Raw genomic sequence first — 15,020 nt, forward strand, 5'->3', positions numbered from 1 at the left:
GAGAATTCAGTAAAATGTACCATAAACCAGTGCTCATAAGGTCCTAGGCAATTAGAACTCTTAGGTAAATACAATATCCATAGGTAGGTCTGCAAAGTTGTGGCAAGCAAGATAGTGCCTAAACTGTAACATAACAAAACCTTGGAGAGATGTTGGGATGGGGAGACCAGGAGCACAGGGATTTCAGGAGAAGACATGTTGAGGCCTTCTGTCAGAGAAAGGGAGGAAAAGTAAAAGCACACAAAATACATGTCTTTTCATAGTTTGCCAACTTCCAAAAGCTGGATAAAAGCCAGGAAACAATTATATCCTATGTTTTCAAAGTATTGGGAGTTAAAAGCTGAAGCCTTAGAATTTGTATACCCAGACAAACTATCATCAAGAGTAAGGATGAACAAGCACTAAAAGAATTTCACTGCTGGTCCTACTGAGGTCCTGTCAAATCTGTGGAACCCAGGAATGGTGCATACACAATGAAGAGAGCAAAATTGTGTCCTTGTGATACTTTTGAGTTCCTGTATGCAGGCAACTCTAATGTTAGCCTTAATATTGGACATCTTAGTCTCTTGAGGTAATTAATACATCTACATTAATTTGTCTTGTTTTGTCCAAAATGTAATATAAGTTAAAAAATCATAGTTATCTTTAGCATGTATACCACCTCAGGGGCTGTCATACTGTGTAGCTTGCTTAGAAAATGATTTATCTAAATAGGACCTTTGGTAGAGCTTGAAAATTTGGGGCTAAGAAAAGAAGAAAATCTGTTCAGAGTCTATAGAACACAATTTATGAGAACAAAGGACAAGGAATCCATGGAAAAGAAATTGTAAAGTGTCTTTGACTAAACAGTCACACTCTTTTCTTACCTTAGATAGTATATTTGATTCAGGCCAATATTTTGCAATTTATTGGCCAGTGGTTATAAAAGATGCCAATTCTTCCCACCAACATAAGAACTTCAATTACTAGGATAAGTTTCTATTAATTGCATTTGTTTTTTTATGATTAGAACAGTATGAGGGTTGGCAGGAAGTAGTACCTGGATTTTCTGAAGCTATTGGATCACTATCCTAACCATTTCAAGGAAATTTAGAATATATACACACACATTCATCATACATATTGGAATTTTGACTGACTTCTTAGTCATTTTCCCTACTCTGATGACATTATTACTACATTCTTCTCCAAATAGCTCATATTACATTATGAGGATAAATGACTATAGCAAAGATAAATTCCAGAACAATCTCACAATCTACAAAATTCCTAAAACAAATTACCCTAACCTCTTCAGATCATCATGCCCACTTTAATAATTTCACATTTAAATATCCTAATATATAAAAAGCCAGGAGCCGTTATGACATAAATGACTGGACGGAGGACCGAACAGCAGGATGCCTGTGGGAGGGAGCTCCCTCCTGGCCCCGGCCGGGGCGAAGCGGAACTCTAGGTCTCGCACGATTGGGGGCATGGCCAGCCTTCAAACCAGACCCTGACAGGAGGGAGGAGGAAGCCCCATTCCTCGCATAATCAGCCATTGGTCAGCTTGCTTTCAGCGGCCTGCCAGCCAGGAATCCCATTCCCCTGTACCCCGGACCCTGACAGGAGGGAGGAGGGAGCCTCTTGGCTTTTTCACAAATGATTGGTAACCTCCTGTCTTTTTCACAAATGACTGTTTACATCAGTGTTGTTTTTACATCATGTTTTTGTTGTTTTTATATCATATCTTTGTTGTTTTGTTACATCAACAACAACAAAGATATGATATAACTTCCTCTAATTAATTCCCTTTTAATGTGCATGAATTCCTTGCACCGGGCCACTAGTAATTCCATCAAAACTCAGCAAATGAACCACTCTATATGGTGTCTGCCTCTTTTATCCATTCACATAAGTATAAATACTTACCCCATGTTCCTTAGCAGCTGTGGCCACTTTAAGGAGAATATCTTCCTCCACAAAAGGTCTCACAGCATCATGGATAATCACTACTTCTGGCTTCGAGAGCTTGGAGTCTGGCTGATCCTCAGCCAGAGCTTTTAGTCCATTGAATATTGACCTGTGGCGGGTCACTCCAGCTTCAACCAGTGAGATGCGCTTATGCTGGTACTTCTGAATAATACCCTTCATTGCTTCCATGTTCTCTCTAGTTACTGACACAACAATGTCCTTTATCCAACATACTCTAAAAGTAAAGTACATACACATTTTATATAGATTGATTTGGCTGCAACAACTAAAGTTAAGCTAATAACAGAAAATTAATTTTAGTAAGTACTAGTATATCTTCATAGAAAGATTAAGAACTGAAAGTTAATCAGTTTTATGAATTTTTATCAAGTTTAGTAAAGAGATTAAAAAATAAAACATCAGTGACTATATCACACTATATAGAAACAGACAGATATAAACATAGTATTTCACAATATATAGTGTGAAATTATCTATAGAGTGAAAATAGATAGATATGATATATAGATATACGGTATAGATTTCTGTCTTAAAAGTTAAATTTAAATAATTACAATATCAATCAGTAGAGAAAAAAGAATATAACAAGAATATGCTTTTAAATTGATTTTCTCCAAATAATTTTTTTCCTCATAGAATAGGAACCCTTCAAAGCACTTTTAAATTCCAAAAGCTCTGTCTCTTTCTTCTAGAAAGTTTACTGAACTGACAAAAAAGCTGGATAACTAACTCAAACTTTGCCAACACCAGGGTGAAATACTGTAGTTTAAATGGGGAAACTATAATAATTAAATTAATATAAATATAAATCCAGCTTGAATAAAATGGGAAAAACTCATAATTTAGTAAAATATAAAATTGAAAAAATAAATTAATCTGTTGAGTCAGATATAAAATATAAAACTTTTTTTTTCCTGTTGTAAAACATTTTCTTAAAAGAGAGCCACTGACATACATTGAGTGATGGCTGTGTTAAAGAAGTTTGGCAGACTTCTCTTGAACACCAGTGCTAACAGTGGTGTTCCACAGCCCAGGAAAATGCCCTCTGAACCATGACATCAACTCTGAATGAAGTCCACTTTAAAATTTAATGGAATCCTAAGTCTATGAGATTCTATATGTTTAAGTCAAACATAGTTTTAAAGAGATGGAAGAGGGGTCTTAAAAGTACTAAGTAGTGAAATTAACTCTCCACTTCATTGAAAAAAAAATGAATGAACAACATTGGGTTGCTTTATTCAATAATTATCAATCTCCTACTGTCTGTTATTGAACAAATCCTTTGCATAACCCAAAACTCCATTCTGCCTGGGGCTACAAGAATACTACACTGATTAACAGAACCAAGAGCTACTCAACAGGCATGCTGTCTTTTCATTTTAAGTCCATTCCCTTAACAAATATTTACTGAGCACCAAATAAATTATCAGCATTGAGTATACAATGGAAATAGTCACTGCCTTCACAGAGCTTACAGATGAAACACATAAGAACACTAATAAACAATTGCAAGTTGTGACCAAGTGCTATGAAAGAGCAGTCCAGGCTCCAGGACTGTGTGCAAGTAGAATATTTAACCAGCAGAGAAAAGTTCAAGATGATGCCCCTTTAAGAAGCGTTTGCTCTACCATCCAAGCTGAGAGTGGCAGGAAAACAAGCAATGGGGTTTGGAGGGAGGGAGAGAGGGCTGGTGTAAGCAGAGGCCACTGCAAGGTCCTGAAAAGCTGGGAAGAAACGGAGTTCTATGAGCAAGTGGGGGGGAAAGAGCTTGATGTGGATGGAGGCCCAGAAAAGCACAGGGCTGGGGAGGCCATGCGGACCTTCCAGGCCAAGGTAGGAGTTTAAGTCTTTAATCCTAAAAGTATTAGGAACCCATAGGAAAGCTTAATTCATAAGACATTCATGCAATAAATAAACTAACTAACTTATTTCCACCAATGTTCTAGACACTGTTCTATGACATGATGGTAGAATAAAGGCCCCCGAAAGATGTCCATCCCCTAGCTCCCAAAACCTGTGACTATGTAACCTTACACACCAAAGTAATGATGCAGATGTATGAAGGGTCTTGAGATGGAAAGTTCATCCTCAACTATCTTGGTGGGTGCAATATACTCATGAGTCCTTATACGTGAAAGAGAGAGGACGACCAGTCAAAGAAGGAGGTGTGATAACAGAGTGATTCAGGACCACAAGTAGAATCTTGAAAATTCCAAATAAATGGATTATCCCTAGAGCATCCAGAAGAAACATAGCACTGTCAGTATCTTTATTTTAGCCCACTGGGAATGATGTGGGGCTTCTGACCTCCAGAAGTGTAAGATAAACTTCTATTGCTTGAAGCCACTAGGTTCATGGAAATTTTTTACAGAAGCAATAGGAAACTAATTTAACAGCATAAATTTTACTCTGACTGCAAGGTGAAAAATAGATTTAGTAGACAGAGAAAGAATGCAGATAGACCAGGTAGGAGACTACTGCTAAAGTCTGGGCAAGACAATGATGATAGTCTGGCTACCAGATGGAGCTTCTAGATGGGAATTAAGAGGTAAATTAGAGGTAATCTACATTAGCCAATAACATTAGCAATATAATTATCATATAATGTAAATAATAATAGTTAACATAAATTAAGCACTATATCCTAAGCATTAGTAATATTCTAACTCTCATGTAATCCTCACAACAGTATACTATCTCTCATAATCTGGGAAACAAATCAGAAAGATACCTGATACCTAATTTTCCTACACTACCATCTTATGCCAAAAATAAAATGCTTTGATAAAAAATATGTTTTTATCATTTTTCATCAAGATAATACAACATGCCATCCTTTAGAATGTAGGTTCCATGATAGCAGGAACAATCTGTTTTGTTCATTGCTTTACACTTTATACCTAGGTACAGTGATGGCGAACCTTTTGAGCTTGGCATGTCAGCATTTTGAAAAACCCTAACTTAACTCTGGTGCCGTGTCACCTATAGAATCTTTTTGATATTTGCAACCATAGTAAAACAAAGATTTATATTTTTGATATTTATTTTATATATTTAAATGCCATTTAACAAAGAAAAATCAACCAAAAAAATGAGTTCGCGTGTCACCTCTGACACGCGTGTCATAGGTTCGCCATCACTGACCTAGGAGGTATTCAATTATTTGTTGAATGAATAAATGACTTTAGTCTGTCTCATCAACCAGAAGCAGTGCAACATCTTACAACATTGCATAGTTTCAAAGATTATGAGAATACAGGAAGTTCTCTTCATTAACCTGGTTAACTATAAAAATCAAGAATAAAAACAGCCTTCCCTGTGCAATGTGGTTTTGTGGATTGTTTTGTTTTGAGATGTTTTACTCTACTCTAATTCCTAGATTCTAAATCTCCTAGAGGGCCAAATTACTTACACATGTAAATCATTTGAGGGAATTAACTCACAGAATACCAAAGAATAAAATATATGGCAATCTGTGCAGGCAATAAAAGGAATTTTGGAATAAGCTAAGTATGGGTGCTCTTTGTTTTTTAGCCCATCCATCCTCCACTCCTTTTATTGCAAATTTAACAATTGCTATAACTTACACTATACTGATACGGTTTAGAGTTATACTATACTTAACAAAGCCCTTGGCAAATAACAGTGACAGTTCGTCAGTGTTCCCAAAATATGGGGTTTCCCAAGATTCTGTCTGCGTTGGCACAGCTCTCCCATAATGCATTACACAAACCTCTCTGCTGGTCTCCTTCTCATTTTATCTCAACAAAAACCATTCTCACCAGTTCTAGGTGGTTTTCTTCAAGTGCAAACCTGAGGCCTACCCCTGCAGGCTCTTGAGCAGGGCCCTTCAATTCCTGACCTCAGCCTACTTCTCCCTGCACCACTTGATCTCTCCATATCCCTCTTACTCTACTGACCACATTCTCCCACACCCATGACTTTGCTTGTGCTGCTTCCTTTGCCTCTCAACACTATCCCCTGACCCTGTCCCTGTCCCTCCCCTACCCCCACCCACTCTAGGGTGAGTCCTATTCTCTTCAGCTGTCAGTTTGGATATGGCCTCCTCCAGGAAGATATCCCTGTGATTCTGGGTGAAGCATTGCTTCCAGAGGGCTCTTATCAAGCTAGGGAGTCTTATCAAGCATCATACTGTATTCTTTTCTATATCCTTGCTAACTCATAGAAAGAAAAGACTACACCCCAGGGCCTGGCACCTACTAAACTTCCAGTAGCATTAATAGTAGAAACAGCAACTATGATGTACTGATTGCCTTGTTTATTAATACAACATCACACTAAGCTTATTTTTAAGATAGAGAAATTATAAAAGCATGCCCAACTAAATCAGTGGGCAGGATTGTTTCATAAGGCAAGAGCTTAACTTGTACCCTGTTATTCATTTCTGTTGCTTTTCATATTATAGTCTACCAGAAAAATAGGTTAAAAGCAACTTTTAAAGACATAATATTGCTGTTTTTTATCGAAAATTAATTTGAATTAAATGTTAATATATGGAACAATTAAGAGGGAGAAAGATGATGGGACATTGCTTGACATAGTCATTCAAATATCTATTCAATGAATTAATGAATGAACTCCCAAAGGTAAATCCCAATTTTACCAGAATGTCTTAAAATAGCTATAAAATAATCATCTATGGTCCATGAGACAGAAAGCAAACTAGATGGATGTAAATAATTACCAACAGATAAACTCCTGACTTTAGGTTATTTCACACAATTGTATGAAGTTCTAAAATAGAAAAGTGTTTTAAACCAGTGCTTCTCAAACTGCAGATTTCAGGACCCACTAGTGTGCTATAAAATCAGTTTAGTAAGATTAGACTAATATTTCTGAGTAAATGAACTAGAAGTTAATAGAAAAATTAGAATGTATAGCAAATAGTAAAGATAGGTTGTTTTCATGAAATTCTTTCCAATGTGAGTGTGTATAATAATTATGTGTTTGTCATTGAGTCATGAATCAAAGTGTAATTCTTATAACAGGTCACAATAAAAAAAGTTTGAAAAACACCATTTTAGACCATTCTTGGAGATAATGGGCTTATTATGCTGTTTTGTTCGGCAACCCAAGCATATCCCCAGAACTTGCAAGCCTTTATAAGTACTGTTTGTGTTTCTGAGGATTTATTCACATTCTTTCCTAGTTATAGAATTAAGAGCCTTTCACAGTATTAAAATTTAATAATGTAGAATCATGAAACGGAGAAAGAACCTAAGTACCTCACACAGTGCCTACTGCACAAATATTTGCTGAATAAATGGATCTGGTTGACCTCCTTAGCTGAAGGCAAGTCCACACTGAACCCCCTGTGTCTGGGTTTTATCAAGATCTCCTGAGTATTTCCTTCCTAGCACATTCCATGGGAAAACTACAAACCTAACCACAAGCTCCATTACACCTACAGATATTTTCGGAAAAAAATATAATATCTCAGATGTTATTTTCTCCTAGAATAAGATATTTAGAGAAGCACTCTGCTCAGATAGTTTAAGAAGATCAGCTGAAAATAGATGATTTAAACAAATGTTTGTAAAAAGAAACAGATGGAAAATCGGGCCCTGTTAACACCTCTAAAGTACTGTCTTGAGGCCAAAAAGTTTGGCCCCTAGGGACAGTGGCAGCTCTGACTCGTTGCCATGACAGTCTTCTAGATTGTACTGTGGCCCTAATTTATGGATTTCCATTTCTCTGAACCCATCCTGATATTTTAGAAGCAAAATGTTGAATCTGTTTAAAAGGGCTGGCTTCTGATTGCCTTCACCAGTCACGTCTCCGTACTACTGCCCATGAAGGCTTCCAGCGGTCAAGCCAAGTCCACCAGTCCTGATCTTATCTTTAGTGTTGAAGGAGCCTTATGAGAGCCACTGGGAACTTAACACAAATCTCTAATCATCTGATCTCTACAAAATGTAGTCTTTTTGTATTTTTTTTGTACAAAATATAGACCCATTCCTTCCTCTGACTCAGACCTGACCCTTTTATTAATGAAGCATTAAGACAAAATTTTTTCAAGTCAAATTCATATATCTGAGCAATCAATCAACTAAAAGCTTCCTAAATGCCTTTCTATTTCTGAATCCCTTATCCAATTAATCACTAAAACCTGTCAATTCCTGTCTAAATATTTCTCCTGGCTTCCCTACTCCATTCCTACTTTCAGCTTAATTCAAGCAATCAACATTGCTCATTTGGATTAACATTTATGTACTTATTTCTGTTCTATCTTGTTCTAACAGAATTTGCAGTGGTTTCAGAAATATCGGAGAGAACATTTTTTTTAAAGTGCACAGAAAGCAAAAATGAAAGACAAGGAGAAAACATAAAATCATATAATCCATAAATTAATAGACTGAAAGACATACCATGGAGTCTTAAACACTTAGTAAAATTGGGCTCTCATTGATTTTCAAAGTGGTAAGAAAGCAACCCAATCTCAATCACAAAATAGAATTTCCATAACAAACACATATAAATGGATAAGACTTTTTTTTTTTTCAAATTCATCTGGAGTTACCAAATTCAAGAAGACTAACTCATATTAACCAAACTAATGAAGGATTGAAACATGAATTAGAATACCAAGGTTTTAATATAAAATGATATGCATTACTTTCACAGTGTCTGGAATGCTTTTTATTAGTGGGATAGCACATTTTCCTCCTACAGAAGATTTGTATGGGAAGCCAATTTATAATAAGGTTTTGATGAGCATGGGACCCTATCAAGGAGCAAGTTATCTTAAGCAGTGTCCCCTCCTAAGAGAACTGGAGAAACTTCAAGAGCTATGGGGAAGGCTATGCCAGATATTGTTCAAACCTATTGTCAGAAGAATTATAACCCCACCCAGCCCACTGCCACTGCCAAAAATCTCAATAAGCCAAAATTTGCATCTTTAACTTGCTTTTGTTGTGGTTGCCATTTTAATCTGTTTAGCTAGTCCAGGTTGTCTAGCTCTCCTTAATGATGCTTTCTTTCCTTAGATATTTAAAGCCAAAAATTAGATTACTGGCAGAAATTTTTACTTCCTCCTTTAGATCTGAAAAGACTTTTTTTTAAAGTAAAATTTAGATGTATGAGTCTCTCAGTTGTGAGCCAATTTTACAATTTAACTGTCAGAGCTTTATGCCCCTGCCAATAATACTACTTTCCCATGATTTCTTTTCTTAGAGCAACATTTCCTTTTAGAAACTCAAGTCATAAAGTAATAATTATATAAGAGATTAATACCCTTGATCTCAGTTCCTTGTTAGTAAAATGAGAAAAATCAAAGTTCTCTTCAAGTTATATAATCTGTGGTTCAATAATTTATATTGCAATTCCTTCTAAAAAGCCAAAATGAAATTTTCAAACTCCTAAATACTTTAATCAACTTCTGAAAAGCCCTTCTTTCTAGTACAACCTAAAAATTAGTTGTTATTCTTGATTCTTTTAATCATACCCATAATGTACAGATCTGAACGACCAGTTGCATAAGATTAATATAGAACATATATGAACATATATACATACACATTTCTACATGTCTATACATATGTACATAATGGATAATTATAATAAATGTACCTCAACGCAACTGATTTAGACATATATTTGTCCAGATAGAACCTTTAGCCAAATACATCAGTTTGTAAGGGTTCAGAGATTCTTTTGAATCTCATTTAATCTGATAAATTGGTATCTAAGAAATGACACACAGGTAGAACTTGGCTAATCTAGAAAAATGTGTATTTTTCCAATTTCACCAGCAGGAAAACACAAAACAAACAAAAACAATATGAAGACCCAGATGATTCAAAAGATAGATTTTTCTCTCAATATTTTTCCAACTTCTAAATTATATATGAACAGGTTTTTTATATGTAACACTAGAGGCCTAGTGCATGAAATCCATGCACAGGTAGGGTTTCTAGGCCTGGCCGGTGATCAGGGACAATTGGGGCCTTCCAGCTGCCGGCTGGGGCCTTCCTTCATTCTGCACCACCCCCTGGTGGTCAGTGCACATCATAGCGAGTGAATGAACTCCTGGTGTCCCGGTCAAACTCCCTAGGGCAGGGGTGGGCAACCCCTGGCATGCGTGCCAAACATGGCATGCCAGTAACTTTTGCTGGCACACGAAACCCTCTCTTATAATCTTCCATTTACAATTTCTGTGACGATTTGAATGACTTAAATGTTAAATTACAAGGAACTGGCAAGACACGATGTTATGTTTGGTTACATAAAGGCTTTTGAAAAGAAACTGGAAGTCTTTAAGAGGGATGTGAATGGTGAGAGATTTAGATATTTCTCAAACCTCAAGAGGCACATCAAAGACCTCCCAAAAGATAACAGAACAGACTGTCAAAGCCTTCAAAAGCTGTTTTTAAATATCATCGAGTCAACTATTGAGCAGTTCTTCTCAAGATTTGCAAAATTCAGAGAACTGGAAGAGACAGCAAAATTCCTGAGGTTTCTAGACAGCATGAAACTGGAGGAACTAAACTTACAAATGTTTTCATGGATAGACTTTGAAATGTAGTTAATTGAATTTCAGAGTAGCTCAATTTGGAAGCAGAAATTTATTGACCTTAGAGTTGACTTGGAAAACATTGAAAAAAAGCGATTAGAGATAGGAGTACCAGAGAGAAGTGTCGAAAACAAACTATTGAGGACTTGGAATGCCATTCCAGAAAATTTTTTCTGTTTAAAAAACTTTGCAACACATTATTCTCCATGTTTTCATCCACATACGCTTGTGAATCTTTGTTCTCAGTGATGAATTTTGTTAAGTCTCGTAATAGGAGTAGCCTGATGGATGAAAGTAGTAGCTCGTGCATATCTCTGAAGGTCATGAAATATAAACCTGATGTAAAACCTCTGTCATCAGTGATGCAGCAGTAAAAGTCCCACTGATAATATCAAACGGAGTCATAAAGTTTTCTGTCGGACTATCAGTGTACATGTATACATTAAAAAATAAATGTATTTTTCATCATCATATACTGTGTTTTTGTCGCTCAAATGAATTTTATTATTTCTTCAAGGTTCTTCACATACATACACCTTAAGAGATATCAAATAGGTGTAACATGTTCTCAAAAAATTAGGGCTGGCACGCAGAAGAATTTTGAGTCAGAGATTTTGCTGGTTTTGGCACGCACTCACCAGAAGGTTGCCCACCTCTACCCTAGGGGATACTTTGCATATTAGCCTTTATATATATATATATATATATATATAGAAGATATTGTTATGTATATCTCTAATATATGTATCTTTAATTCCTGAACCATTTAAAGGTTCTATGACCAATCAACTTGCTTCTTCATGGATGTTCCAGCTGAGGGCTTCAATTTCCACTTTCTTGGGTCTGTTAAATCTGATTTGTTAACATTCCTTTATTACCTTTCTTTCTTCTAGAGTTTTATCTTTTATCTGCTCTACTTCCTCTTGCATTCACTAAAAATGGCTATATATTTTTAGTCCCTTTTAGTGGGTAAATGAAGGAATGGAAATTAACAGGTGTAAATGGCATTGCTAAAAAGCAATACTGTTCATGTTTCTTCACATTTTCCTACCCCAATTCAGAAATTTGAGGTCAAACTTTGAGGGTGCCCTCCTTCTCAATCCTAAACCCTAAAGAATTTGTTGGTTCAAAATTCCAAAAAAAGAGAAATCAAGTCATAAGGGTTCTTTTTCAAAAAGTATTCCTTAATTTCTTAGTCAAGAAAGAACTAAGTAATAAAGATTACTCATAAAAACATCTCAACCTTCTATAGAGAGATGGCAAAGCTTGAGCAAGGAAAATCCTACCTATGAAAGGCAAACTCTGGACATCACATACTCACAACTCTTAAAGAGCAAGGAGAGCTGAAACCTTCTTAATAGCACCTGGATGACTGACAATGATAACACCCAATTACATGTCCTTTAATATAGAACATTGAGAGCTGTGCTACACTTTAAATAAGTAGTAAGCATGCATAATTTCTCCAAAGAGGAAAAACTAAGAGACATTCTACGCTTCCATTTCCTTTCCTTATTTGAACTTGCAAAATTTATCTCAGGGGATGAAATAGCCTAGGCCTTTTAGCACCAGGCTGTAGGGAAAACTATCAGCCATGTATGGATCCCAACTTTTACCAAGAGAATGGCTTCCATTTGGCAAATAGCTTAGAAGCACCAATACATACACTCCTGTAATGCAAGGTTTGCAAGGATTTCCTGAAGCATACCCCAAATATAATATTCCATACTTTTTCATGCATTGTAATAGTGAGAAAAATGAGCCCTGATATATTTCAAAGGGAGGTTTTGATTAGTTACCATTAGGATTTATGACTGCTGTTATCAATTAAATAAAAATGGAAAACAAATATTGCCTTATTTTCCATAAACAAGGCCTTCCAAGAACATTATTTTACTTTAAAAGTTGGTTTTATTTTATTTGTATTTTTTAGTACGTATCTCAGGCTGCCTCTAAGTTAAGATGCAAACCTGCAAACCACTACATAAGTTTTCCTAGAAAAAAAGTTAAATGTCAAAATACACTCCCTTATATCTAATTACTAAATAGACAAAAATCCTGCTGGCCAAGATCCATTCTGTTCCATAAGATTACCTGTATAAATGAGCTACTGTCACAATGTCTATCACACCAGAATATGGTAGGTGCCTGGTCCATACAATGGTTTCAAAGAACCCACCCTCAACTACTAAGAGAAATGGAACACCACAGAAGGAAGAGAGGAAGCACTTGGAACTGTTTCCATGTTTTTATGAGTTTCAGATATAACCACAGGGCAGATTACATGAATCAAGGGTGATTGGGGCTCTTTACAATTCCACTTTCCAAACGACAATATTAAAAAAGTAAAATAACAATATGCAAAGCAACTTGGGCCCCCTGGCTTCTTCCGTGTGTGAAAGCATTGTGGGGAGAGGGGCGGGCGGGTGCTACTATCCTTTGAGTAGAATCTCACTAACTTCCTTTTCCTTAAAGCTGCCAGAAAAGGCTGTGCTAAAAGATGCCATCTATCTTTAATTCAAACATCTCACATCAATCCAAGGTTTAAAATACTATCGTAGCTCCCCACTAGCTTCAAGAAGCTTAAACACCTCAACAACACGAACGTGGACCTTTGCAATCCCCGTGTTCCCCCCTCCAGCCTCACCCCATGCTCCCCTCACAGTCATCACCCAATGCTAAAAACAAGGCTAAAAAAACGGCATACCCCTTTCCATCTCCTTAGCCCCACACTACAGCTCCTCTAATCCGCTTCATCCCATCCCTCTCTCTCCTTCATTTCCCCAACGAGCTAATCAGCCCATCTTCCTAATAAAATAAGGCATGTGCTGGCCTCAAAGTAGAACCCTTAAATCTGTTTCAACCATTAAAATACTAAAAAATCAGCCCAGTGTGGCTCAGCGTGGACCTATGAACCAGGCGGTCATGGTTCAATTCCCGGACAGGGCACATGCCCAGGTTGCAGGCTGATCCCCAGGGAGGGGCTTGCAGGAGGCAGCCCATTGTTGTTGATTCTCTCTCATCACTGATGTTGTTGTCTCCCTCTCCCTCCCTCTTAAAAAAGGCTTGGATTGCCCTAACCGGTTTGACTCAATGGATAGTGCGTTGGCCTGCGGACTCAAGGGTCCCAGGTTCCATTCCGGTCAAGGGCATGTACCTTGGTTGCGGGCACATCCCCAGTAGCGGGTGTGCAGAGGCAGCTATCGATGTTTCTCTCTCATCGATGTTTCTAACTCTCTATCCCTCACCCTTCCTCTGTAAAAAATCAATAAAGTATATTTAAAAAAAAAAAAAGGCTTGGATTAAATTCTCCTCAGTCCACCTTCAACACCTAGTAATCAGCAGTGTATCTTCTATGAATCGCTCAGTTGACCTTGGTGAATGCACGGGTAGAATGAATGCGCAAAGGCCTGCGCGCATGCGCAGCAGGGAGAAAGCCTAGGCATGGGAAGGCGGGAACGTGCGAGGCTGTAGGAGGGACAGGCAGGGACAACAGGCCTCCTGGCCCAGCTTCTCCTCCTGGGGCCACAGGTAGAACTAACGACCGTTCGCCCACCCCATGCACCCTCAGCCCAGCTTCGCGTCCAGCAGGCTTTCCCCGCCGCTCGAAGGCCTGGCCCCGGGCCCCACCGTCACAGGGCAGAGCTGGCCGTCTCTGAAGTGCGGGCGGGAATGGCGCCCAGGCTCCAGGGACTGCTCCGGGGCAGTGGGCCCTCGGCCGCCGGGAGAAGGCGCCCGCGCGAGGGCAGCCGCGGGGAAGGCGGCGGGCGGGCCCGGGCGGAGGGCGGGGGGCGGGGGGCGGGGGCGGCGGGAGCGGGGCGGGCGGCCGGGCCGGGCGCGCCGGCGGCGCGGGTTACCTCTCCAGGGCCTGCAGGGTGTAGCTGATGAGCGGCCGCTCCAGGACCGGGCAGAACTGCTTCGGGGTGGGGACGCCCATCCTCTCCCCGCTCCCGCCCGCCGGCAGCACGGCCGCCACCGCCAGCGAGGCCGCCGGGGCCGCCGGGGCCGCGCCGCACCCGCCGCGCACGCGAGGCCCCGGCTCCGCGGTCCCGGAAGCGCCCAGAGGCCCGGGCTCCATGGCGGCGGGTCCCGCTCGCTCCCGACCGAACCGCCTGGGGCTGCGGAGGCCGCCGGGCGGGGTCGCGGGGTGCCGGGCGGACACGCACAGGGGTGCAGGGCGCGCAGGCAGACGGCGCCCCCGGAGCTGAGCGCCGGGCAGGCGCGGTTCCCCGGGGAGCGGCGCGGCCGCGGACCTTCCCTCTCCGCCGGCCGGAGGCCTCTGCGCCGCGCCCAGCGCCCCCGGCGGGCCTGAGTGTCCCAGCGCAAGCTTCCCCTCGGGCCGCCCGGCGGGAGCCGCGGGTGCCAGGGTTAGCCCCCAGCTACCTCACAAGTGTGCGAGTCTGTGGAGGTCTGGCCTCCCTCTGATCCCTTGAAGATTTGAAAGAACGTGGACTCAAGTCACAGGCTGGGACAGAGATGTGCCTCTCGGTGCTCTGATGATCTGACTTTC

General features: G+C 39.8%; 1 protein-coding gene across 1 annotated transcript in view; it reads right to left on the reverse strand.

Moving 5' to 3' along the window:
- CRPPA (CDP-L-ribitol pyrophosphorylase A) overlaps nt 1-14,588 on the reverse strand; it is a gene marked incomplete at its 5' end in the record, with an annotated part of 163,480 nt that extends 148,892 nt beyond the window's left edge. Inside the window, 2 exons of the mRNA XM_081101934.1 lie at nt 1,915-2,191; nt 14,368-14,588. Coding sequence (XP_080958060.1) covers nt 1,915-2,191; nt 14,368-14,588 — 498 coding nt within the window. The remainder of the gene's footprint in view (nt 1-1,914; nt 2,192-14,367) is intronic.
- Between the last annotated feature and the right edge of the window lie 432 nt (nt 14,589-15,020).

The sequence above is a fragment of the Myotis nattereri genome (genome assembly GCF_964212035.1).
Source record: "Myotis nattereri genome assembly, chromosome: 11".
Lineage (NCBI taxonomy): Eukaryota > Metazoa > Chordata > Mammalia > Chiroptera > Vespertilionidae > Myotis > Myotis nattereri.